General features: G+C 37.0%; 1 protein-coding gene across 1 annotated transcript in view; it reads right to left on the reverse strand.

The window, feature by feature from the left end:
- Positions 1-3,714: 3,714 nt before the first annotated feature.
- Positions 3,715-23,732, reverse strand: part of acap1 (ArfGAP with coiled-coil, ankyrin repeat and PH domains 1) — a 52,630-nt gene continuing 32,612 nt past the window's right edge. The window contains exons 16-24 of the mRNA XM_056461196.1: positions 23,012-23,081; positions 18,777-18,871; positions 18,484-18,677; positions 15,612-15,659; positions 15,338-15,510; positions 15,147-15,256; positions 12,982-13,092; positions 12,813-12,868; positions 3,715-4,417 (exon numbers count right to left, since the gene is read on the reverse strand). Coding sequence (XP_056317171.1) covers positions 4,323-4,417; positions 12,813-12,868; positions 12,982-13,092; positions 15,147-15,256; positions 15,338-15,510; positions 15,612-15,659; positions 18,484-18,677; positions 18,777-18,871; positions 23,012-23,081 — 952 coding nt within the window. The 3' untranslated portion in view covers positions 3,715-4,322. The remainder of the gene's footprint in view (positions 4,418-12,812; positions 12,869-12,981; positions 13,093-15,146; positions 15,257-15,337; positions 15,511-15,611; positions 15,660-18,483; positions 18,678-18,776; positions 18,872-23,011; positions 23,082-23,732) is intronic.

Here is a 23,732-nt window from a genome sequence, read left to right on the forward strand (position 1 = left end):
CATGACCCACGGTGCCTGCCTTGCGCTTAGTCGTGCATTTATACTTCTGCGTGCTGTTTCTGTTGTTCTGCATTAACGCCTCTGAAGGCATTTTTTTATGTTCCTTTGTGTCAAGTTTCTTTACGGGTGTTTTCTTTTTTTTCTGAACGTTTCAAGTAGCTCAACCTCGCTCATTCAGAGGCGGGAACCGGCAGACATGCAACAACTTCAATCATAAGGGATTTTAAAAAAGTCTTTATCTGGAGCTCCTTTACGGGACTCAACACTTGTAAACAATCGCTCCATTGGGCTTGTGACTCTCAGCACTGCCCATGCTCGTCACCACTACAAAGCGACAAATCACTGAGCTTGCGCTACGTGTTGTTGTGACGTGTAGTTACATTTTTTGAGAGGTGTGCGTCAGCATTGGTGACGGCCACTGCGAGGGCTATGCGTCCGTGCAGGCTGTGCCGGAGCATATGCGTGCGCTTGACGGAGAAGTATAAATCAGCCTTTAGTCTTCAATGAAATGCTTCAGAAATTAATCTAATGTGATGGTCAACATTTTGAAACATTGTCATTGTTAAAAATCATTGTGTTACTTTTTCTCGATGAATAGAATGTTTAAAAATTCAGTGGTTATTTGGTTTCTTTTTTTAAATAGTTAAAATAGTAGCGATACTGTCATTTTCTCACAGTTAATGTAAAAAATAAACTACCCAGCTTCCCATGCATATTAAAAGTACTTGGATTTTATTGACTTCAAGGCCTGGAAAGTACTTAAAGGTGTCATATACTGCATTGGTTGAATAAGTGAAATTGTTCTCTGATATCTAGATAGTAGATTTATGGCTTCGGTAAGTTCAAAAAATCTTCATAAATGGTTTTCTAAGCTTAAGTATTACTCAAAAAATGCCCATAGAATCAGAAAGTCCATGATTGACCATATATGGCTTGTGTCGTGAATATTAATGAGCTCCCCTCTGACATGCTGCTCTTTCAGACACACACACACACACACACACACACACACAGCATGATGTAAAGTTGGTTTTATATTCACACATTCAGACATTCTCCCAAGTAATAAAGTTTCAAAAAAGTATTCTTTGCAAACTCCAAATAATGAAATCATATTAACAGCCAGTGACTATCAAAGTGCACAGTTCACAGTCAATTAAATAGTGCTAAGGTTTTTGTTTTTTTTGTCATATTTGCATGCCTTTTCAGACCGAATATTCAAACTACCCCGATAAACAATATAGACAGTTTGCCACAATTTGTCACTCAACAAATTTGCGAATATTAAACCAACTTTACCTCAACCGATACTTTGAATATCCAGTCTGAAATCACATTTAAGTATGACGTCAAAATAATACTCATCTAAAATGATATTATTAGGGAGAAATTCTGAATGTGTGAACATAAAACCAACTTCACCTCAGAAATAAGAGTAACGTTAACCTATTTTGCTCACCAGATTTGTTGTGGATAAAGGTTAAATTATAAATAAACTTGACAAAAGAGAGTGATAGAGATGTATCTCGTTATATTTTGAAACTATAGTAAAAGAAAACACAGCCAGGAATTAAGGTAAATCTCTGCATGAGCCGATGACAGTTGAGCTGAGTGATTTGACACGATTCAACAGTCTACACGTTTGTTTAAACATACGCATCAAATTTCACAATAAACACAACATATTAACAAAAGGTGTAACTAAACATACCTTATGCCTCTTCAGAGTGGAGATGAGTACATATATAATCTGTAAAGCTTACATTTTGCGTCCTAATGACAGTTTTGAACGTGCCTCGTGCTTTCGTTGCCCAGTAACGAACAGTAAACAAATCAGCGCACGCGTTTTCAAAATAAAAGTTCTAAATGCAAAGTAAGTGAAATATACGCTTAAAATAACTAACTGTTAAGGGAGGAAAATTATCATTGCTGTCTTACTAGAAAACGATGTAGCTTATCAATTACAGCATGAGGTGTGCATATTAATGATCTCAGAATTGTTTTATGATCTCAGAGCTTGATGACATGACTGCTCGTCCGGATGAACGACCCAAATTAGGTATACATGCAAATGTGGAGGGCATAGCCTGTGAGTCTCGATACAGTTTGTTTTGTCCTCTGTTCAGTATTGCCAGCTGACTTTTTCCAGTCCAAAAGCTGTCCAAAACGCACAAAAAACCCACCCAAAATATTAGATTAATATTTTAATTAGTTTTAATGTATTTAAATTGAAATTAACCTGGTAATTTTAACTGTCATATTTTTTAACCATACAGCAACCAACACCAGCAGTCACAGAACCACAACATAACCAGATCGCATCGAAACACTGCCCCCTCTCACCCACACACTGCACTTAATGATAGAGTATATTTTACTTTCGAAATGGGGTATACATTCGTCCTACTTGCCGTTTTAATTTCTTTTAAACATAATTAGGTTCTGCTTGTCAATCAGACAACGCTTCTAAATTTGTTCTTGCTGTCAATTGCGGAAAAATGATCGATAAAAGTGTCATGATAACCTGCTTTGAGTTTTACTGCAGGCGCTGCATGATGCGCGTACACACGAAGGGGAGTCAGATTTGTCCAGGGAGTTCGATTTTGATAATGCTTTCTTCATCTTCTCTTGCGGGTGGGCCCACGCAATTTGCACTATGCATTGGTCTCTACTAACTTAATGGCATAGGAGCACACAGTTAAGTAGTTGCAATAAGTTGCATATAAAAGTTAAGTTTCAAAACTTCCCAAATTTTGTCAACCCGCCTATGCCACAATCAAATTCAAAACCGCCCAATCTGGCAACACTGCCTTTCTTTGGCCCGTTGTCCACCACAGTTTTACACTGGTGGAATTTACATGAAAATGAGGAAACTGGTGTCTGAGGCTCACAGTAAGCCCATTTCCATATACTGATCTTTTAGTATTTTACTTTTTCTTGAAATACCCAGGTTTTCATTATAGGGCACATTTAAAACAAACATAGGTTCCTGAAAGGGCTTGAATTTAAAGTTTATGGTGTTATTTCAACAGTTGTACTGTGCTGCTGTCAAAAAATGAAAAAAAAATTAGAAATTCTTAATTTAAAAACATTAAATTGAATACTTGTACAAAAACTATGACAAATAATGCACATTTTATCAATAGTATCTGGATGCAGCCTTTATGATGCAAGCTGAGAATGCATAGCTCAGAAATGCAATGTCAGACACAATGCTCTCAATGGAACTAGTGATGTCACTGTTAGGGGTGGGGTTAGATGAGAGCATCAAAAAGCATTGGATGCAGCTCAGATTGCATCTGCACCAAGTCTGCAGCCAGCCCCCTTTCCATTTTATCAATATTTCAGAAACCCATTTGAATATTACTAGTATTGAATTCAATAAATTTGATTAAAGTCCTTTTGAACATGACTGTTTAAAATGGTCAACATTTTTAAGTGACATTCAAGACATCATTCACATTTTTTGTGTAAATATCAAGTACATGAATGATTTTTTTATGGTGGTGCATATGCTGGTTGTGTGAATTACAAAGAAGCTTGATTTAAAATGAATACTGATTTAAATAGTCCTTGAATCTTACGATCATGAACGTGCGGGAACCCTGACTACCCTAAACGTTTGAATGGTTTAGCATTCATGTAAGTCATTGCGAAATCCTAGTTGTCCTAGTTGACCAGTAGCAGAGCTTAAAAAACAAGTGATGAGTCATGTATTATATGAATCATTTATTTAGTTACATAGTCATGGTATTTCATTTAACAACGTGGCTTATAAAATAATAAACGTAACCATTTTCAAACATATTTTGATCTTATATAAAGAAAAAAACTGAAATAAATTTATACTGGAGACCCAAGCAGACAGGGTTCTCTCACCCAAAGTAACATTTACATTCAAGTTGCAATAACACTGTGGCTCACAATGCGGTGAATGAAAAGATACGCATCAAATCATTTGAATAAGGTTCATTTCAATGCTGTTTAAATTAGAAACATACTCCACCATTTATCTTAGCTTAAGTATTCCACTTGTTTCTTTTTTTTATAGCATCTGGTGTGTAAACTTACTCAAATGATGAAGGTCAAAGCAAAGTAATAATGATTGTGCCTGAAGAAATAACTGACCTAAACTAAGCCTAAGCTGGGATAAATATGCTAAAACCCAGATATTTAGACCCACACTCATGTAAGCCTGATAAACCAAATGAAGCAGTGTTTCTTAAGAGGTGTTTACTGTGGAATGTGGAAACTTCATTGGGTCTGCTGGAGCCTACGTGTGTGTGTATTGATGAAACACTGGCATCTGCTGGTCGGCCGCTTTATTTCATATCAGCACTACGGCGCTTCAGCTTCTCTGGGTTGTTGGAGGCCATTTGGGAGAAATCCCTGAAAATATCGTGATAGGTGTCATCACCTGCAGGACGAAATCATGGAGAAAGAGGTCAAGGGATTATTAGCTGAATGTTTTCAAGGGAATAACAAGCATAAGTCCGCAAACCACTTCTGCAGACCAATTTTCCCGCCAAAACACATAAAACGCATTGCAATCATAGAGACGGTTAACACAAAATGGAGAATTTTAAGAGACATGTTTGTCTTTTTAGCCGAGCTACTTTTAACGTGAGAGCAGAGTTTTAGGGCATTTTGATTAGAAGCAATGCAAAGGATGCAAGCCAAATGTATGGAAGAATTCATCTGCATTGTACAACTGTTTCAAACTGTAAAAGATTATCTCCATAAAATAATATAGGATGGTAATCAGAGCAAAACTCTAGAAAATAAATTTGACTAGCGCATGAGTTCGACTGTCAGTGTGTCAACAATCACAACAGCCAATGAAATAGGTGTACAAAAACAGGTCATGTTGTGAAGGAAAATATAATGGTATATTACTGGGATGCACATCTTTAAACATCAGATGTTATATATTGCCTTCCATAAAAACTGCTGCCTCACCATGGACAGCCAAATGGATACAAAAGAAACATTTTACTGTCACATGCCATTTCCTTATTTGCATGGCAAAGTTATGGCAAGTCACTACTACAGAACTGATTAATTCAAACTCTTATGGTTCTCCAAATGCTTAGTTTGCATCTTTACAGCATCTCTTGTATTACACAATGGCTGCGCCGGAAATCACATACATCCATTGTATATAGTACTTAAAAAAACAGGTAGACCTAAAGTAACCGTATGACTTTTTTTTTTTTTGTGAGATTCTGAAGTGTGTATCCAATGAACAATTTACTGTCTGGCAATGATATGCAAGATAATTTATGTAATAATAACCACCTGACAGATACTTCTCTAATGGCCATGAAGTAAATTCAACGGGAAATCAGACCTTAAACGTGGCGATTTTGTAATGAAAAGACGATTTACGTTAGAAGCACTAAGGCTGACTAACTAAAAATTAAAAGTCCATGTGAATATACTCCACTAAATGGTAGGCTACCTACTTTAATGGTATGTGATTTTGGATTAAGCTTCTGTTCTAAAACTGCTGCTCTCAAGTTAAAATTAGTTCCATAAAAACTAATACCTTAACATGGACAAACTGTGCATGTCTATGCATATTAAAACTGACTGCTGTTTGGTTAATGCATATTAAGAAATATACATTCTAAAATGATTCATGTAAAAAAGAGAAAAAAAAACACTTCAATTCTTAAAACAACAACCAGTGCAAATATATTTTCTCTCACGATAAAGACAAAAACAATGGGACTATAATCCCAAGTGGAAAGAGGGCAATTTTTGCATAAAGCGTTTCCCCATTCATCATTGGAGGCTGAATAAAGGCATGCTGAAATAAAGCCAGAATATAAACACAACACAAATATTTCCATATTAACTGTTTTCTGTCCATGGAAAACCTTTATAAAGAAAACACACCAGGCTTTAACGCATTCAAACTGGTAACCAACGCGAACACGGGGAGAACATGCCAACTCCACACAGAAACGCCAACTGACCCAGCCGAGGCTCGAAACAGCAACCTTCTTGCTGTGAGGCGACAGCACTACCTACTGCGCCACCATAGTTGAAGTTGAAGTCAGAATTATTAGCCCCCCTGTTTATTTTTTCCCCTAATTTCTGTTTAACGGAGAGAAGATTTCTTTAGCACATTTCAAAACATAATAGTTTTAATAACTCATTTCTAATAACTGATTTATTTTATCTTTGTCATGATGACAGTAAATAATGTTTGACTAGATATTTTTCAAGACACTTCTATACAGCTTAAAGTGACATTTAAAGGCTTAACCAGGTTAATTAGGTTAACTAGGCAGGTTAGGGTAATTAGGCAAGTTATAGTATAACGATGGTTTGTTCTGTAGACAGTCGAAAAAAAATAAAGGTTGAAGTGGCTAATAATTTTTTACCTTAAAATGGTTAATAAAAAAATGTATAACTGTTTTTATTCTAGCCGAAATAAAATAAATAGACTTTCACCAGAAGAAAAAAATATTATCAGACATACTGTGAAAATTTCGTTGGTCTGCTAAACATCATTGGGGAAATATTTAAAAAAGAAAAAAAAATAATAATAATGCTGACTTCAACTGTATATATATATATATATATATATATATATATATATATATATATATATATATATATATATATATAATGAATAAACTGAATATTTAATATGGCCTGTTTATCATAACTTTCTTCATCCATGATGTACTTTCTTTATAAAGGTTATACAAAACCATTCACAACAACGATAACCATAAAGATGATTGGTACTTACAGTGTACTTATATACTGTATTATATAAAGTAGCAACATGGGCTAAGGTTAGGTTCAGGGTTATGTTTAGGGATAGTATCTAAATATTACACAGTTAATGTAATGATATTGATAAGTGCATAGTCTGTACATACTAAATAGGACTAAAATAAAGTGCTTCCATATTATTAGAACTATATTAGCATCTACACCAATGGACAACATTGTTTGTTATAAGCACATGCTGTAGTATCTGCTCTAAATGCTTTTACAATTGTGATGTATAATAACAACTGTCCTTGGTGTGATCAGTCCTTGAGTGAGTTTAAGGAGGACTAATATGCCTGAATCACATAATGACATCACCAGCACCAACAGGAAATGCTATGTATTGCATTTGCAATTGTACATAGATGCTCGAGCTGTGGTGAAATATTGTTCGACAAATTAATTTAGCATCAATTCAGAATTTTCTCTTGAATGAATTCTGAGCTTACTTTTTGACCAGCAGATGGCGCTGTAGGCTAGTTTTTAATCCTACACTCACATGCTAATGAGGAAGAGCGCTTGTGCGATCAGCAAGTCATAAGTCAGCTTTTATGTCACAAGGTTAATGTAAACGGCTCACTATTATTTAAGGTTCAAGTTGTATCTGTAATGGTGTGTTCACACTCGACCTGGATGAAGCGCGAGTGATATACAGTACATGTTAAGTCAATGCAAAGACGCGAATAGACATCCTGCGGCGCACGTGAATGAGGTGGCGCGAGTTGAGTGTCTTGCACGTTTGACGTGACAGCGGACTTTCGCGCCATGTTAATCATGAGCTTGCTCTTATGAGTATGATTATGACGTAGTGCCTGTTGTCGGTGTCCTGAGGGCAGTGTTGCCAGACGTACGATAATTATCATATTTGTATGATAATTTCAACCTCTGAACGATGTATGATCAATAAAGAGAAAAGTCCTATAATGTACGATAATTTCAGAATTTTATGGCATTTAACAGTAATTTCATTGTAATCTTCGGGCTTCTTTACTTATTGATCTAGCTGCATCTTTTCTGTACTGTCTGTGAAGAGAAAGTGGAGTTAGGCACGTTTTATATCTCATTTTTATGTTCCCTCCTCTCAGCCAATCATCGTGGAGAATGGCTCTCTTTCACGAGTTAACGCTCCTGCTGCACGTGCCTGTGGTTAGGTCAATAGTTTTTAGTTTGAGGTCGATCTTTTAAGCAATAATGTTAAAACAATAAGTGCTATAAAGGAAGGTGAGAAGGACAGGTGAGCTTTCCCTTGATGTTCTCGTTTTTCCCCATTCAAATAGATCATGTGAATGTGTTAATCTCATCAAAACAAAGCATGTACACCTCAGAGTGTGTTAAAAATTCGGGAGGGTGCACTGCTTTCAAGCCAACCAGCACTATTTTGCAGTCCATGACAGCACCCAATTTGTACAGCAAAATGAATCCCTCAACGGCCCATCTGGCAACATGTAACATTCGATGACAGCAACTCAGAGGTGCAGTTTGAAACTTCCCACTAAGGTATGGCTAGTTTTTTAACGTATTGTGGTCAATTGCACCTTGCGTCAAAACGCTATCTGTCTAGATAATAGCTGTCTACTCTCCGTTTGACTCGTGTACAATAATTTTCCTCCAAATACGATAATTTTGAGGTTTTGGTACGATACTTTGACATTTCCAATCTGGCAACACTGCCTGAGGGAAATCCTCTTGCCGACACCGGAAACAGGGCTCGGCTCAGTTTGAAGCACTGCTGAAAGCTTTCATCATCCAGGTGGCTTCTGGAGGAGTTGATGAACTCGCAGAGCTGGGTGCACCTCTGTAAGGATCTAGTGGACTCAGAAACGGCTCCAAACTAATCTACGCTGTTTTTCAGCCTTCATAAAGCACAGCTACTATCTCAATAAAATCCATGTTAGCCATTTAGCATTGAATCTAGAAGCCTTGCCCATGACGCGAATCTGTAGCTGCATCCCAAATCGCATACTTATGCACTATTCAACGCCATTTTGTAGTATAAATAGTGTAAGTAGTGCGTTTACACTGAAAACTCAAAAAATTATAAGAGCACTTTAATTACCCGAATGATACACTCATTCAGCCGGTAAAATGAAGTGTGGCATGATGGACACTTCATGCACTCAACGGCCGCAGTTTTGCTCACATAGCGGAAGGGGCGGAGCTATCGGCCGCACATGTTGGATAACTTTATTTATTTTGGATTATGAAAGCAAAATTCTCTTAAGACAGTGATTATAGCGCCTCCCGATGGTGAATGCGGTTATACTCATGGCAGGTATTATTTGATAGTTTGGTGATTTATTTCACTGATTTGGCAACTGCCAAACGTCATCAAGGAAACGGTTTGAATTTCCACTTAGTAAAAAAACATTAGTGTGCCATTTGGGACAACACTACAAACATATATTATGCTGTTGAGTGTGTAAGTGCATAAGTACATAGTGCATGAGTGCATAATGTATAGTGTGCCATTTGAGACGCAGCAATGTCTATTGTGAAGTGAATTTGACGTGCGAATGAAGCGATTAAACTGAAAAATTTTCACACGTCTATTTACGCGCAAGTATTGCAATTTATTTATGCATACTGCATCTGGTGTGAACACTGCATAATGAATTGAATGCAAGCACAGAATGTCTCTCTGTAAGGCATACAGAGCCATCTGCTGTTAAAACCTAAGCTCAGAATCGATTCAGGAGAGAATAATAGTGATGTTTTATGAACATTTCTGAATTGACGCAAAATCAATTTTCACCACAGCTCTAATACCAGCAGCTGTTATGCATACATAAAGTGGTACGGTAGCAGGATTACCTGTAGCACGCAGTGCAGAGGACACACACTGCAAGCGGTAGACACCTGGCCACCCGTCTCAGGACACACACACACACAAACACACAAACACAGATAGCAAAAACTAGTTTGTATACAGAGACACAGACAGATGGACAGACTGCTATAAAGAATGCCCAGAGTAAAACAGATGCAAAAAGCAGAAGCGTGGCAAGACAGCACACCAGTAAACATCTGGCACTGAGACGAGAGTATCAGACTTGGAGAAACACAGTTCTATTCATTTTCAGATTGAAGAAGCCAATTAGAAAATTCAACGTGATCATGACATTGTGTAGAAATGATCGTCAGGGACTGGAGTTTTGTTAACTGTAAACATGTTGGTTGATTGTGACGATACCCCATGATACAATGCCAAATATCAGTCTTAATGTCACCTGAATCATTTGAATTGAGGAAATACTAGTGCTTGCAAGGCAGCAGTTTTACATCTTTGGTATGATTAGACTGACAGATAGAATGAAAGACCTGTAAAATTGAATTATTTTGAAATATTTTTCAAGTGCTGTTTAACAGAACAAGGACATTTTCACAGTTTTTTCTATCACATTCTTTTTTTCTTCTAGAGAAAGTCTCATGTCTTTTAGTTTGCCTGGAATAAAAGCATTTTCACATGTTTCACAATAATTGTTACGGTCAATATTTTTTTGCCCCCTAAATAATCATATAATATAATAATAATATATTTTTTTGATTGGCTACAGAACAAACCACTGTAATAGGTTTTCACATGATGTCATTGATGACGCGCGAAATTTAGATGGAGGGCAAGAAGAGATTCCTCTACATTGGGATCACTATAAGAACATCAAAATGTTTTGGTTTTATGTTGTTTATAATTGTTTAAATCGGCCAAAATAAATGCCGAACAGGATTTTTGGACCTCCTAAAGTTTTTGCCCATGAAGGGGGGAAAGTTCAAGAAACTGGCTGAAAACGGAAGAAAAGGCGGCATGAAATAAACATTTATTCAATACATCCATGTGTACAAACTTTTTTTGAATGTGATAATTTGTTTGACAGCAACAAATAAAGATTACAGGCCTAGCTATGTGTATAGATATGTTAGTGTGTTATATAAAAATCAGATACAAACACCACCACACTTATACAAAATTCAGGAGGATATAAATTCTGCAATGAAATCTCTGTCTTGTTTTGCAATACAGTAATCCAAATCTTTACTGGTGTTTCAGCAGAATAAACAACTGTAACGTGAACATCGAGATGCGCAGCAGCGGTTAATGTTTGGTGAAAGAAATGCAACCCTAGCCACAAAACTAGACGGTTATTATGTGGAGCAGTTTTCCCTCTTACAAAAATAAATAAATAAATAATAATGTAGACTATGTGTCCATGCTTTTGTACGCTTTCATCTGTTATTTGGTGATGTCTGGAAGATATCAGCATGGGGAAAAATACCATAGTACTTTTGAACCACAGTAAAGTTTATAATGTGTACAACTCTTTGTTAATGAATGCTTCAGAATACTGCAGCACAGTAAACTGATAAACTGTAATAACTACTGCAATGTGTAAACTGTGGTGTATCGTGAGGGTGTATAATTATAACGTTAGCGTAGAAAACTAAAGCCTATTGAATAATTTATTACTACAGTTGTGTTGTACCACAGCAACAATATAATTACTGCGACAGTTTCATTCAAGTAATTATCTATAGTACGCTTCCAAACACTAGTATTTACTATAGTATTTTTCATGTAACGTAGCTTATACAGTATCTACTGCCTTGATGACAGGCAAATATATTTTAGTTCAGTAGAAAACTCTGCCATCTTCATGATATAAGGATCATGCCCAACATATGTGCTTATTTTCTATTTATATCTCCTAAATATGGTATAAATCACAAAAATACAGACTTTCCTCTATGTCTCCCATTCAGTTTTTTACTTCCTGCCCACCATCTGAATTTCGCGCATCACCAGAACCATGTGATTGCAAACAACCTATTCAATGACTTAATTAGTTGACCTAGTTAAGCCTTTAAATTGCACTTTGAGCAGAACACCTTGCAAAATAATTCATAATTAATTTAATTTCAATAAAATATTGAAAAATAATACAAAATTTCACAGAAGGGTTAATCATTTTGTCTTCAACTGTAGGTCAGTGGAAGCTCTAGTTAAAATGATCTAGTTTAAACTGCATAAATATAAACAAAGAACAAAAATAATAAAAAGTCAGCAAATTTCAAGATGGTGTTGACTTGCAAGCACTGTAATGACGAGTAGCGGAGTTTACATTATGTCAAGTAAAAATCGCAATGCCTATTCTATACCTGCTAACACTCCCGTTTTTCACCCACCACCCTCCAGTTTTGTTATTTCTCCTGGAAAACTCTCATAATTTCACCCCGCTCCTAGTCCTCAGCTTTTTGGTACAGTCTGTAACACCCCAGGGTCACTAACTTTGGTATCCGATTGAAGCGGTCACCCGAAACCCGTTCCATAGTAGTTACCGACACCACAGTACAGTTACTAACCCATTTCTCGACTGTGTTATTCAGAAAAACACACACTACAACCCCCGGTAATCCTCATTCAGAGACAAAAGTTGGCAGGTATGGCCTATTCAGATCTCACTACACATGAATTAGGTCAAACCCAGCTATTTACAGTATGCTTTAAATTAAAAAAGAAAGAAAAAAAACCTCTACATTCCACTTCAAACATATGTAATAGCTTAATAAACACCAACCAGATCCATTAAACATATACTGTCACAGTACTCATGGAAAACCATCCTTGGTACCAATAATACCAATACCGCCCAAAAAAACTACTGTACATAATTTGATCAAAACATCACCACAGGTATGTAAAAGCACTGAAAATTACGGCCAATTTTTTTTTTAACACAGGGATTAATTTACTGTTGATACGATCCTTTAACACCGGCAGTGTTAACAGTAAACTCATATTGAAAGGTAGTGTTTTCTATTAACATTCAGTGTTTTAAAGTGCTTCACCACAGTGCACCACATGTCAGTTTCCTTTGTTTTGCCATCTAAAAATGTACACGCCAGGTTAGCTCAAGTTGTCCGACCACTCAGCTGGTTCTTGATGGTCTGAAAGCCTTTTTTAGTTTGTCCAATCACAGAGCCCATCCCGCCCCCAACACCACCAGAGCCCCGCCCCTCAGAATGACCTGATGGAGTGCCGTCCATCTCCCGCATCTCCTTGTTCATCTTGGCTATCCGGAGTCTAGAAGGGGAAAAAAGCACAGAGTGTGATTCACTAATTAAGTTACCCGCAGGAAGCACCTCCTTCGTATATGTACTGTAAGCTAATTAGTGTGCTTTTCTAAGAGCACTTACAGCGTGACGATGTCGGCGTTGGCGTTATCTATGGCTATGCCGATTGGGTCCTTTTCTTCAATGTCTTTTGCATTGTAGTCCGCTCCTCTCTTGAGAAACAGACACACTAACCTGTAAAAACACACACAGACATGTTAGGTTGTAGAAATAGGCTTATTATGTTACATCTATGATTGTGTGTGTTTAATAGAGCTGTGTATTCATACAGATTTTATTCGATTCATTTTGATTTATATTTTTGAGTTGATTCGGACTCAAATATTTCGCACACAAGTTACTTTTTGCTTACAGTTTTTAAGGAATGCTTTTAAAATATCTGACAAAAATATACAGAGAACTTTCATAGGTAACACTTTATATTTGATGGTCCATTTGAGTATTAGTAGACTGTCTGCTTAATATCTGTCGATACTGCTGCTAAACAGACATTAAACTGTCTATAAGAAACTTTGCTAGTACATGTCAACTTACACTAACACTAACAGTCTACTTATAATCTAATGAGATAACTTAAATTCAACAAACAGACCATCAAAATAAAGTGTGACCCTTTTATTCAGGGCTTGACATTAACTTTTTTGATCACCAGCCACTGTGGCTAGTAGTTTTCCAACATTACTAGCCAGTCGCCATTTTTGCTAGCCTCAATTTTATTGTTGGGAAAATATATTATATACACATAAATATGATTTTGACATGCTAAAATTACTTGATTTAGATTTTGCGTTATCTCCACATGCCTCCTCATTCATTTCAGTTTTTGTGTGTCGTGTATGAGCTTGCTCAATAATCATGAGCAAATGGGTCATGGTTTCATACTATTACAATTAGTTTTTATTTCACATCATTTTCAGAGCTCAAAATGAAGGATTTACCAAATTTATCTCTGACCACACCAAACACAAACAATTAATTATTTCTTAGCCACAAATTTTAAATGTGTCAAAACAAGCAAAATATAGCTGTTTACTATTCTTTTTATTTAACAAAACATATGCACAGTAATCTGTCCTGGCTAAAGGTCCCAGATCACAAGTTACACATAAATGGGGAGTTAATCTCCCATTAAAGCAATGTTATTGTAAAAAATGATAATTAAACCATATTAACGCAAAAGAAAGCAGGTAAAAACATACCGTGTGATAATAAAAGGATGATCACACACACGGGTGATGTTAGACCCATAAATAATTTGTTCAAAGAATGATAAAAGCGAAAGCAACTGGCGCTGCTTACTATAAGTCAACTCTGGAAATCTTAAAAGCAGCAAGACTGTGGGTGCATGTTCATCACTTTTTGTCTAGTCTATTTGAAAGAGAACCGATCGCATCCGTTGTGTTTCTAGACACAGTTGCTTCACGAAAGGAAACGGGAGCGCGCATCACCTCAGCTGTTAGCACCAGTGATTATCCTTTCATTCGGTATTAACCTGCTTTGCGAACGCAATAATGTTTGTCAGTCGTGTTGCTTTTCAATTCTAATATCGCATTTGCATGCATATTGGACCATCCGTATTGTCGAATTCTGCTTTTAAGAATTATTATTTGGGAAAATTATTTTCACCAGCCAAAGTGGCTAGTGGGAGTGTCTGTCTTACCCGTCACTGCTGAAATCTACCCGCATTTGGCGGGTGTTAATGTAAAGCCCTGGATATATTATATGAGAGACTTGCTTTGTTTACCAAATAAAGTGAATCTAATTGGATTTGCATTGAAAAGATTTAATAAAACTTAAAAAGGTATTTCCTTATTTAATATATTTAGTATTTAGTTACGATACTCCCAAAAATCATTCCACATAAATCCATAGATTTTTTACAAAATTCTGTGCAAAAACAGCAAAAAATGTCAGCAGATTCTGTCTGGCCCTACCTATAACTTGTGAAATAGTCGATTCATTCCACTGTGGCGACCGCTGATAAATAAGGAACTAAGCTGAAGGAAAATGAATGAATGAATGAGCTTGTGAAATAGCACTTATTTGCCATGGGCATGTAAATAAACCTGCAGTAGCATAGATAAAACAGCAGGGAGCACTACAGCTGAAAAGTGTTGATGTATATAGAGCAGCTTTCCTCAATCCTGGTCCTTGTGACTGGGATTGAGAAATTCTGGAGTAGAGCAAAAACCTGTATGTTTTATGTAGCCCTAGTGCATGAGTGTTACCCTGTATGTCCCAGTATGGTAGCATGGTGTAGTGGTCCTCTCCCGTTTGAGTCCACCTGGTTAACATTAGCGCCGTTTTGTAACAGGAACTCACAGGCTGCCAGAGAATTCTGCAGAGAGAAAACACACAGTTATTATTCAGCATAACACGCACTCGCACATGAAAAATAAATGACTTTTCACACACTCACAGCAATAACGGCTTGTATTAGTGGCGTTTTGCTGTCTTCAGCTACGTTGACCCAGTTGACATCAGCGCCGTGTGCCAGAGCGTCTGCCATCAGAGGGAAATGCTGCATGGAGGCCGATCGATAAAGCAGAGCCCCAGGATGAAGACCACTCAGATCCTCTTCTTCATTATTGTCTGTACAAAGACAGAGGGAGAGAGAGGGAGGAAGGGTTTGTGTGGTCAAGTGGAAGTGTGAACATCACATCTGTAAGTGTGTGTATGTGTTTGTTTGTAACCTTTATGAGAGCCGGAATTGTTCTTCATTATGTCACTTGGAGTCAGGCCTGGAGGGAAAACATCAAACAACAAACAGTCACTGATTAGATCAGGAGCCACTGGAACAGACACTCATTTTCATTCTTTCAGTTTACCAGTGTCCATGCATGGGTCAAGGTCAGTGCAGTTTTAGTCACTATACATATTTTTAGAATTACACACTACGGGTCAGTGCCTGGAAACATTACGTCTTTTTCATTCATTTTCCTTCTGCTTAGTCTCTCATTTATCAGGGGTCGCCACAGCAGAATGAACCGCCAACTTTTCCAGATTATGTTTTACGCAGCAGATGCCCTTCCAGCCACAACCTAGAACTGGGAAACACCCATACACCCATTCACACACACTCATACACCAAGGCCAGTTTTGTTTACCCAATTCACCTATAGGGCATGTCTTTAGACTGTGGGGGAAACCAGAGCACCTGGAAAAAATCCATGCGAACAAGGGAAAACACAGGGAGAACATGCAAACTCCACACAGAAACTGGCCAAGACGGGACTCGACCTTCTAGCTGTGAGGCTAACCACAGAGCCAAATATACTTTATCAATGCATTATTTTAAATTGTAATAAAATGTCATAACAGTGGCGCAGTAGGTAGTGCTGTCGCATCACAGCAAGAAGGTCGCTGGTTCGAACCTCGGCTGGGTCAGTTGGCGTTTCTGTGTGGAGTTTGCGTGTTCTCCCTACGTTCGCGTGGGTTTCCTCCGGTGCTCCGGTTTCCCCCACAGTCCAAAGACATGCGCTATAGGTGAATTGGGTAGGCTAAATTGTCCTTAGTGAATGAGTGTGTACGGGTTTCCCAGAGATGGGTTGCAGCTGGATGGGCATCCGCTGCATAAAAACATATGCTGGATAAGTTGGCGGTTCATTCCGCTGTGGCGACCCCGGATTAATAAAGGGACTAAGCCGAAAAGAAAATGAATGAATGAATTATTATTATTATTATTATTATTATTATTATTAATAAATAAAAATGCAGCCTTTGTGATCAAATGAGACTTTGCACATCTTTAACTGGAAATGATCTGTATATTTCAGTTTAGTTTTTTTATATACATTTTTAAATATATAATTTAGTTTAATGAAGATTAGTGAATCAGTTGGAAATCCAACATATAATTTACATCTCTCACAACTTATAGTAGACCTTTGAGAACAGACACAGTAGTGCTGATGTATTGGTTCTCATATCTATATTACAGGGATTTGATGATTTAAAACCATTAGGTGTTTGATCCTGCAACATTCAGATGATCTCCAGGCATCTAATACAACATTTAATTGAAAATAATTAATTTTTTCCAGTTTGTGATGAATAAGGTCTCACTCTCAAAAATTTTATACATACTTTTTGCTTGTAGAAATTGCAACTTTATGATCTTTTGTTGTATTCTGTGAAATTGTATTTAACTAAATGAATTAATAATAAAAAATAATATATTTAATATTTTTGTGTGTATTTGTTTATGTTCTTGTCCATATTTGACAAGATATTAAATGCATGGAACAAATGACAGCAAGCTGTATGTACTTGGGTTTAATTATCGCCCATCCATCATATTCATCAGTAATTTTACTGGCATCTCTTGCCATCTGCATGTGGGATGTCTGCCTCCACACAGACACACAAGATTACCCAGTGTTCAGTTGAACAATGCTCAGTTATTTTTATTGTAGTTGCATTCAGTTTTTTTTGAAGGTGCAATACTGTATGTAAGTTTGACACCCAGTGGTTGAACTAGGTACACCTGGTTCAAAACAAACACAAGCACAGGTTGCCAGATTGATGACACCAACAGCAGTGTGCCTGACTGTTGAGCCTAAAGGCTGATTTAAATCGTGTTCTAAATAAAAGTAACGTCTCACAATAGAAGTAATATTTTCCATATTAAAAGGAGTTTTTGTCCTAACAAACACCTGAAATTTATATTTTAGAAATGGCATCTATTTCTTCCTCATGTGCTTTATTCAGTGTTTAATACTAATAATGTGAGTTTGAATGATATTTTACATGACATTTATTGCCATACTACTAAAAGCAGCAGCAGATAGTTCACCTCAGATTTTAAAAATAAACTGTTATAAACCGTAAATAAAATAAACCGTTTGAAACTGAACTTCAGAACTGTGGAGACCAACACGGTGATTCAGCATGTATATTTAATAATGTTAAAGAGGTTTAATATGTATTAATTAGATTATAAACCTTCCCATTTCGTGAGTGAGTGCATATTCTGCGCTTCTGAATTCCTGCATTTAATTTTATGTCGTGTTTCATCTGGTGCAAACAGCTAAATTGCTTATCACTGCAAATCTCATCAGGTAGTGTCTTGTTAGGACACGGGGTTACAATGTAACCTGCTCACCTAATGTTTACGTTCGTAATATTTATATTATTTTCTAATTAATAACTGCCTCATGTGGAACTCTGAATCTGCATCTCACTTCAGAGTCTGCTACTGTCCACCGGAGGTCGCATTTCAGTCATAGATGCATGCTTTGAGAGCCTTCATGACTGAATGAATGAAATACACACTTTTCCACCAAGGCAACCTGGGGTGCTAAAATAAAATTGGCTAAACTAGCATTGGGCAGGTTAAAAGAACCAAAACAAAGACGTTCCAGCATGTAAAACACATTTACAAAGCAGAATAACTGACTTCAGCATTGTTTTTCAGTGAGAATGATCACTTGGCCTGTTTTTTAAATATCTGCAAACATATTATGGTATTTTTATGCTTTAGAAGAGTCATACAGCACTTTTAATTTGCACTAATTATTTAATTTCAGTTTATGAAATATCTGAAAAAACAGTGTTTGTGTATACCAGTGAGTCGTGGGAGCGTGACTCTGCCAGGTTTGGGTTTGAGAGCAGGACGTGTGCTGGGTTTGTCCTCTGTGGTGGATCGGTTTCGTCGAGCACTGGAGCGCCGCAGAATCTGCCCTCGACCAGTCTCTGGGAGCTTGTGAATGAATTTCTTCTCTACATATTTAGAGCGAATCCACGACTCCTTATCTTGCCTGGGAAAGCATCAGCCATAGAGAGAAATCACATTATTAAAGAGTTTCATTGATTTAAAGCTAATCTGCAGATTAAAAGCCTCATTGCACCTACTGTACCTGGGACTAGAGGGATGAGGCTTCTTGATTGTGATCTCTTCAATTCGTGCCTCATAGATCTTGTTAATCGCTGTGTTTCCTAATTCACACATGAGCTGAAAAAAGTGATAAGAAACATTGATGGCGAAGGAGAAAAAGATAAGTGAACAAAAACAGATGAAAAAAGACATGCTTAAAGACACAGTTCACCCAAAAATGAAAATTTACACACCATTTACTCAAGTGGTTTCAAACCTTGACGGATTTCTTTATTCTGTCAAACACTATAAGAAGGTATTTTGACAAAAGCTGAAAACTTGTAACCGTTGTCTTCCATAGTATCCTATAGTTTGTTGGTTTCCAGTTTTCTTCAAAATATCTTTTTTTGTGTGTGCTCAGCAGAAGAAATAAACTTAAACAGGTTTGTGACAAGTAAATTAAACTGAAGTTGTGTAATTGCAAATATAAATCCTCTCTTTCCCCCTGGGATTCTCCTGTATTTATTCTATTCTATCCCGTATTTTACTCACATTTTCAATCTTTCTACGAAAAATGACAGTAAGATCTACACAGAGCCGATCCTTCCTATACGCATAGTACCGCCTGTCAATAAAACTACCACGAAAGGTTCATTTCAAGAGCCGTTCAAGAGAATCCTGCATTCTTTTATTTTAAAAATGAATATAAAAACTGCAGCATTCCCTTCTTTTCTATTAAAGTCATGTGTCATCGCCCTTCCTAAATTTTGAATTCATATAATGGATGCTGTAAAGAGATGCTGTTTCCCGAGCGGCTTCTGAACAAGTCATTTGAAGAGAAGTGACAGTGGACACTTTGGGATTTGAATGCTTGATTAAACAAACACATACACATCATAATAATTTGTAAACATGTCTGTCTTGGCGTGTTTTATTTTAAACAACTAATTTTGACTAAAATGAGCATAAACAGTATTTGCTTTCATCATAGATCTGTGCATAAAGTGACACCTGTGTTATTTAACATTAATCAAACTAAAAGAAATTTATTCAACGCTCTTCACTAAATAAGTAACTTTAAAGGTTCAAGAAATCCTCGAGTACATTTTTGAAATTGTAACAGATTTGTGTGAGTTGAGCATCACTTATGACAATGTCAGCACCTGTTAGCTTTAATTGTGGGGAAAACTGGATCATTTTAAGCTTTTGTCAGCAAATTTCATTATTGGGGAGGAATCAAAATCTGTGATGTATCGTCAATCTGTCTGTTCAGAGATGACATATTGGTTTCTCATTATTATTCATAGCAAAGTTTTCTCATCCTATGAGAAGACCCTGCTTCTTAATTATTCATGACTGCACGTGCTTTCCGAAGGCAAGGCAGACTGCCAAGCTGTGAGCCAGCGTCCGTGCAAGGCATGCAGTATTTAGTCATTCATGAAGGGTCGTATGTGTTTGTTTCCATGATCCACGGGGTTTGTTACATATTTTTCTCCACGACTCTTTCAGGGCTGATACAGCAAAGCTGTTCGTTTGCAGCAAACATTTTTGTCGAGAGAGCTCTGCGAGAATTGGAGAATGGCGGACTTTGTCTTTTATCAGTTGAGTTCATTACCATTCAGACACATTGTCTATATACATGCTGTTGTGTTTACCCATCTTTAAAATCCTCCGGATTACTGGCAGGGCTAATGATTGGAATAGACAGGGAAGGAGACCTGCTGTACTGCTATCCACTGTGTCTGCATTCAGACCCGGGGATTGAGGAAGAGAGAAGTCCTCCTCATTTACAGTGTTTATGTAAACATGATTATCTTTAGAATGATATAACAAATTTTGGTTGTGTGTATATGAAATTACGAATAACAAAGGTAGCATGGCATTAACTGTTTATTTCTTTGCATTTTAACTTTGTAAACTATAAAATCATGCGTCTCCTCACGATTTGTGTCTCATTTTGTGAGCTAACTGGCAACAGTTGTTCGCTCCCCTTCTTTTCCCCTGCTCTGATGGCCATGCCCAATCCTCCCTCTGCTCCCAGCGCTCCATGTTCATCAAGAAGCATTTTTTGAAAAAAATTCTGAGGTAGGCTTGAACTGAAGGGGGGGGGGGGGGGGGGGGGGGGGGGGGACATGACCCTATAATCAGAATGTATATTTAAATTATCCCTTACTTTCACATCCCAATGTTGACAGGTATGTACATTAGTAGGTTGAGTAAATAAAGGCAGAATTTCCAGTTTTGTGTGAACTATTACTTAAAAGTGCCTCTATACATCTGGCAAATCAAGTGAAATCAGTCAATAAATTGGTGTGGAATCATATTAAACCAACACAGATGAAAACAAAGCTTAAATATTTTTAGTAGTTCAAAGCATTTTTTGTATTTGAACTGGGACTAGTCCATGTTGATTACATAATCACCGGTGTGACAGCTTTTTTAACATGGGAATTTTCTCCAGATCATGTCTTTTGTTCAGTATGTCAAGATCAAACATACATTATTAGGAGAATCTTCACAGGTTTTCTTTTCTCAGATCTTGAACAAACACACACAGCCTACACCATCTGAATTTCTCAGCACATACACATGCACATATTACCTTAGAGCAATATGTTTAAGGTTATTGCACTAAGGTAAGCAACTGATGTGATCTCAATCAACAGATGACATTTAAACACATAAGCAGTTTCTTCATCTTGTTTTTCCAGTCATGCAAAAGCTACCATGGAGGTACAGACGTCATTTTAGTCATAATAATGCTGATTTAAAAAAAATGTTTGATGTTATCAGGGCAGCCATTATGCAGCTGATTCACACAGTATGTGTTTTTCTATAACAATGCACTATTTTTCATTGCTTTTAAATCTAAAAGCACGCTTGACAAATCTTGCATCTTTTTCATTCACCTTGTACAAGAGAGTCACATTTTTAAGACGATATGTCAAGTTAAAAGAAGGTCCCATGAAAATAAAAAACAGTTTTTTAGATGTTAATAAGAGTATTGTCAGCTTTAATCATATCTATGAGCTAGTGTGCTCCAAAAAGTGACAACATTTGCATTTAGAACATCCAAAGCTTGCAGTTTGTCACTTCCGCCGAAATGGATCAATAATTTTTTCATACTTAAGCTTCTCATCAAATATTGACCAATCAAATCCTCTCTAGTATCTAGTGTGTCCCGCCCCTTCCTATTTGCTCTTCAATGGATGCATTTGAGCGCAACCACTCTCACTGGAAAAGCTGTAATGAAAACTGAACGCTACTGGCTGTTTTTTTTAAGGGGAGGGACTACTCTATGCTCCACCCCCACTTTATGTTTCAGTTGCGATTATTCAAACATTGAATAAAAATGCACATTTCAAAGCACTTTATGGAACCTTTAAAAGCAGTGAACCAATCAGAAGAACTTGAAGGTGGGCCAAGCATCTACCCGCAAGCTTCTGTTTACACTAGCAAGTTGTATTTGACATCAACATGGAAGAGGAGGCTTTGTAAAAACCATTCCATAGCATGCATCTTGTGGTTTTAGACACAAAGACTCTCTCTGTGTGAATGGCCTTAAAGATACTGTTGAAGTCAGAATTATTAGCCCCCCGTTTGTTTATTTTTTTTTTCACAATTTCTGTTTAACTGAGAGCAGATTTTTACAACACATTTCTAAACATAATAGTTTTAATAACTCATTTCTAATAACTGATTTATTTCATCTTTGCCATGATGACAGTAAATAATATTTGACTAGATATTTTTCAAGACACTTCTTTACAGCTTAAAGTGACATTTAAATGGTAAACTAGGTTAATTTGGTTAACTAGGCAGGTTAGGGTAATTAGGCAAGTTATTGTATAACAATGGTTTGTTCTGTAGACAGTCGAAAAAAATATATAGCCTAAAAGGGGCTAATAGTTTTGACCTTAAAATGTTTTTTAAAAAAAATTTAAAACTGCTTTCATTCTAGCCAAAATAAAACAAATAAGACTTTTTTCCAGAAGAAAAAATATGATCAGACATACTGTGAAAATTTCCTTGCTCAGTTAAACATCATTTGGAAAATATTTAAAAAAGAAAAAAAATAAATAAATCAAAGGGGGGCTAATAATTCTGACTTCAACTGTACATTTTATTACAGCGATGGACTGCATGAAGTGATAAAAATGACTTGACTGAAGTGACGAAATGCTGAGCACTTGCAAACATATTCACTTTGCAATCATTTTAAAATTGTATCCACGTATATTTATGAATATTTAAGCATGGTGTTGTGTGTGTGCTTACTTTGACAAGCTCTGGCTCCCATGAGTCCAGCGTAAGGGATCGAACCTTCGAGAAGTGGACACCTAAACTCCTGCAAACAAAAGAGCATGTGATTCATTATATCCACCTGTTTTCTATGCCCCACAGTGCTTTTTGTGAATTATAAGAATAATAACATTTCAAAACAATATGTGAGCGGCACGGTGGCTCAGTGGTTAACACTGTCGCTTCACAGCAAGAAGGTCACTGTGCCGGCTGAGGCAGAGTTTGCATGTTCCCCCCATGTTGGCGTGGGTTTCCTCCGAGTGCTCCGGTTTCTGGTTTTGGACTGGACTCTTTTTGGTTTTGTTGGCATATCCAGGGATGGATTAAACCAATAAGCAAGGTAAGCAGCCGGATTTAATTGCCGAATTGTTTACGGATTTAAATGCGTTTGTGAGCTCATGATCTACTGCCGTTTGTCATTGCTATGGCCAACGTCACCTGATCCCACACACATGCAGCGGTCAAGGTTCAGTATAGTTTAGCTTTTGTTGCTGTGTGGATTAATACTGAATGTGTGTCAAGGTTAAGAATAGAGCAATATGCTGGTGCTTAACTGCACTACTTTAATGCACTTATGCACACACAAAAAATCTGGGAGACTAGGGGGGGTTTAGGTTCAGGGGTGAGGTGTCTGAATAACACTGTTGAGAACCGGGTACTGTGTACTGTGGTGTTAGTAAGTTAACTACTATGAAGC

Source organism: Danio aesculapii, chromosome 7, assembly GCF_903798145.1.
Source record: "Danio aesculapii chromosome 7, fDanAes4.1, whole genome shotgun sequence".
Lineage (NCBI taxonomy): Eukaryota > Metazoa > Chordata > Actinopteri > Cypriniformes > Danionidae > Danio > Danio aesculapii.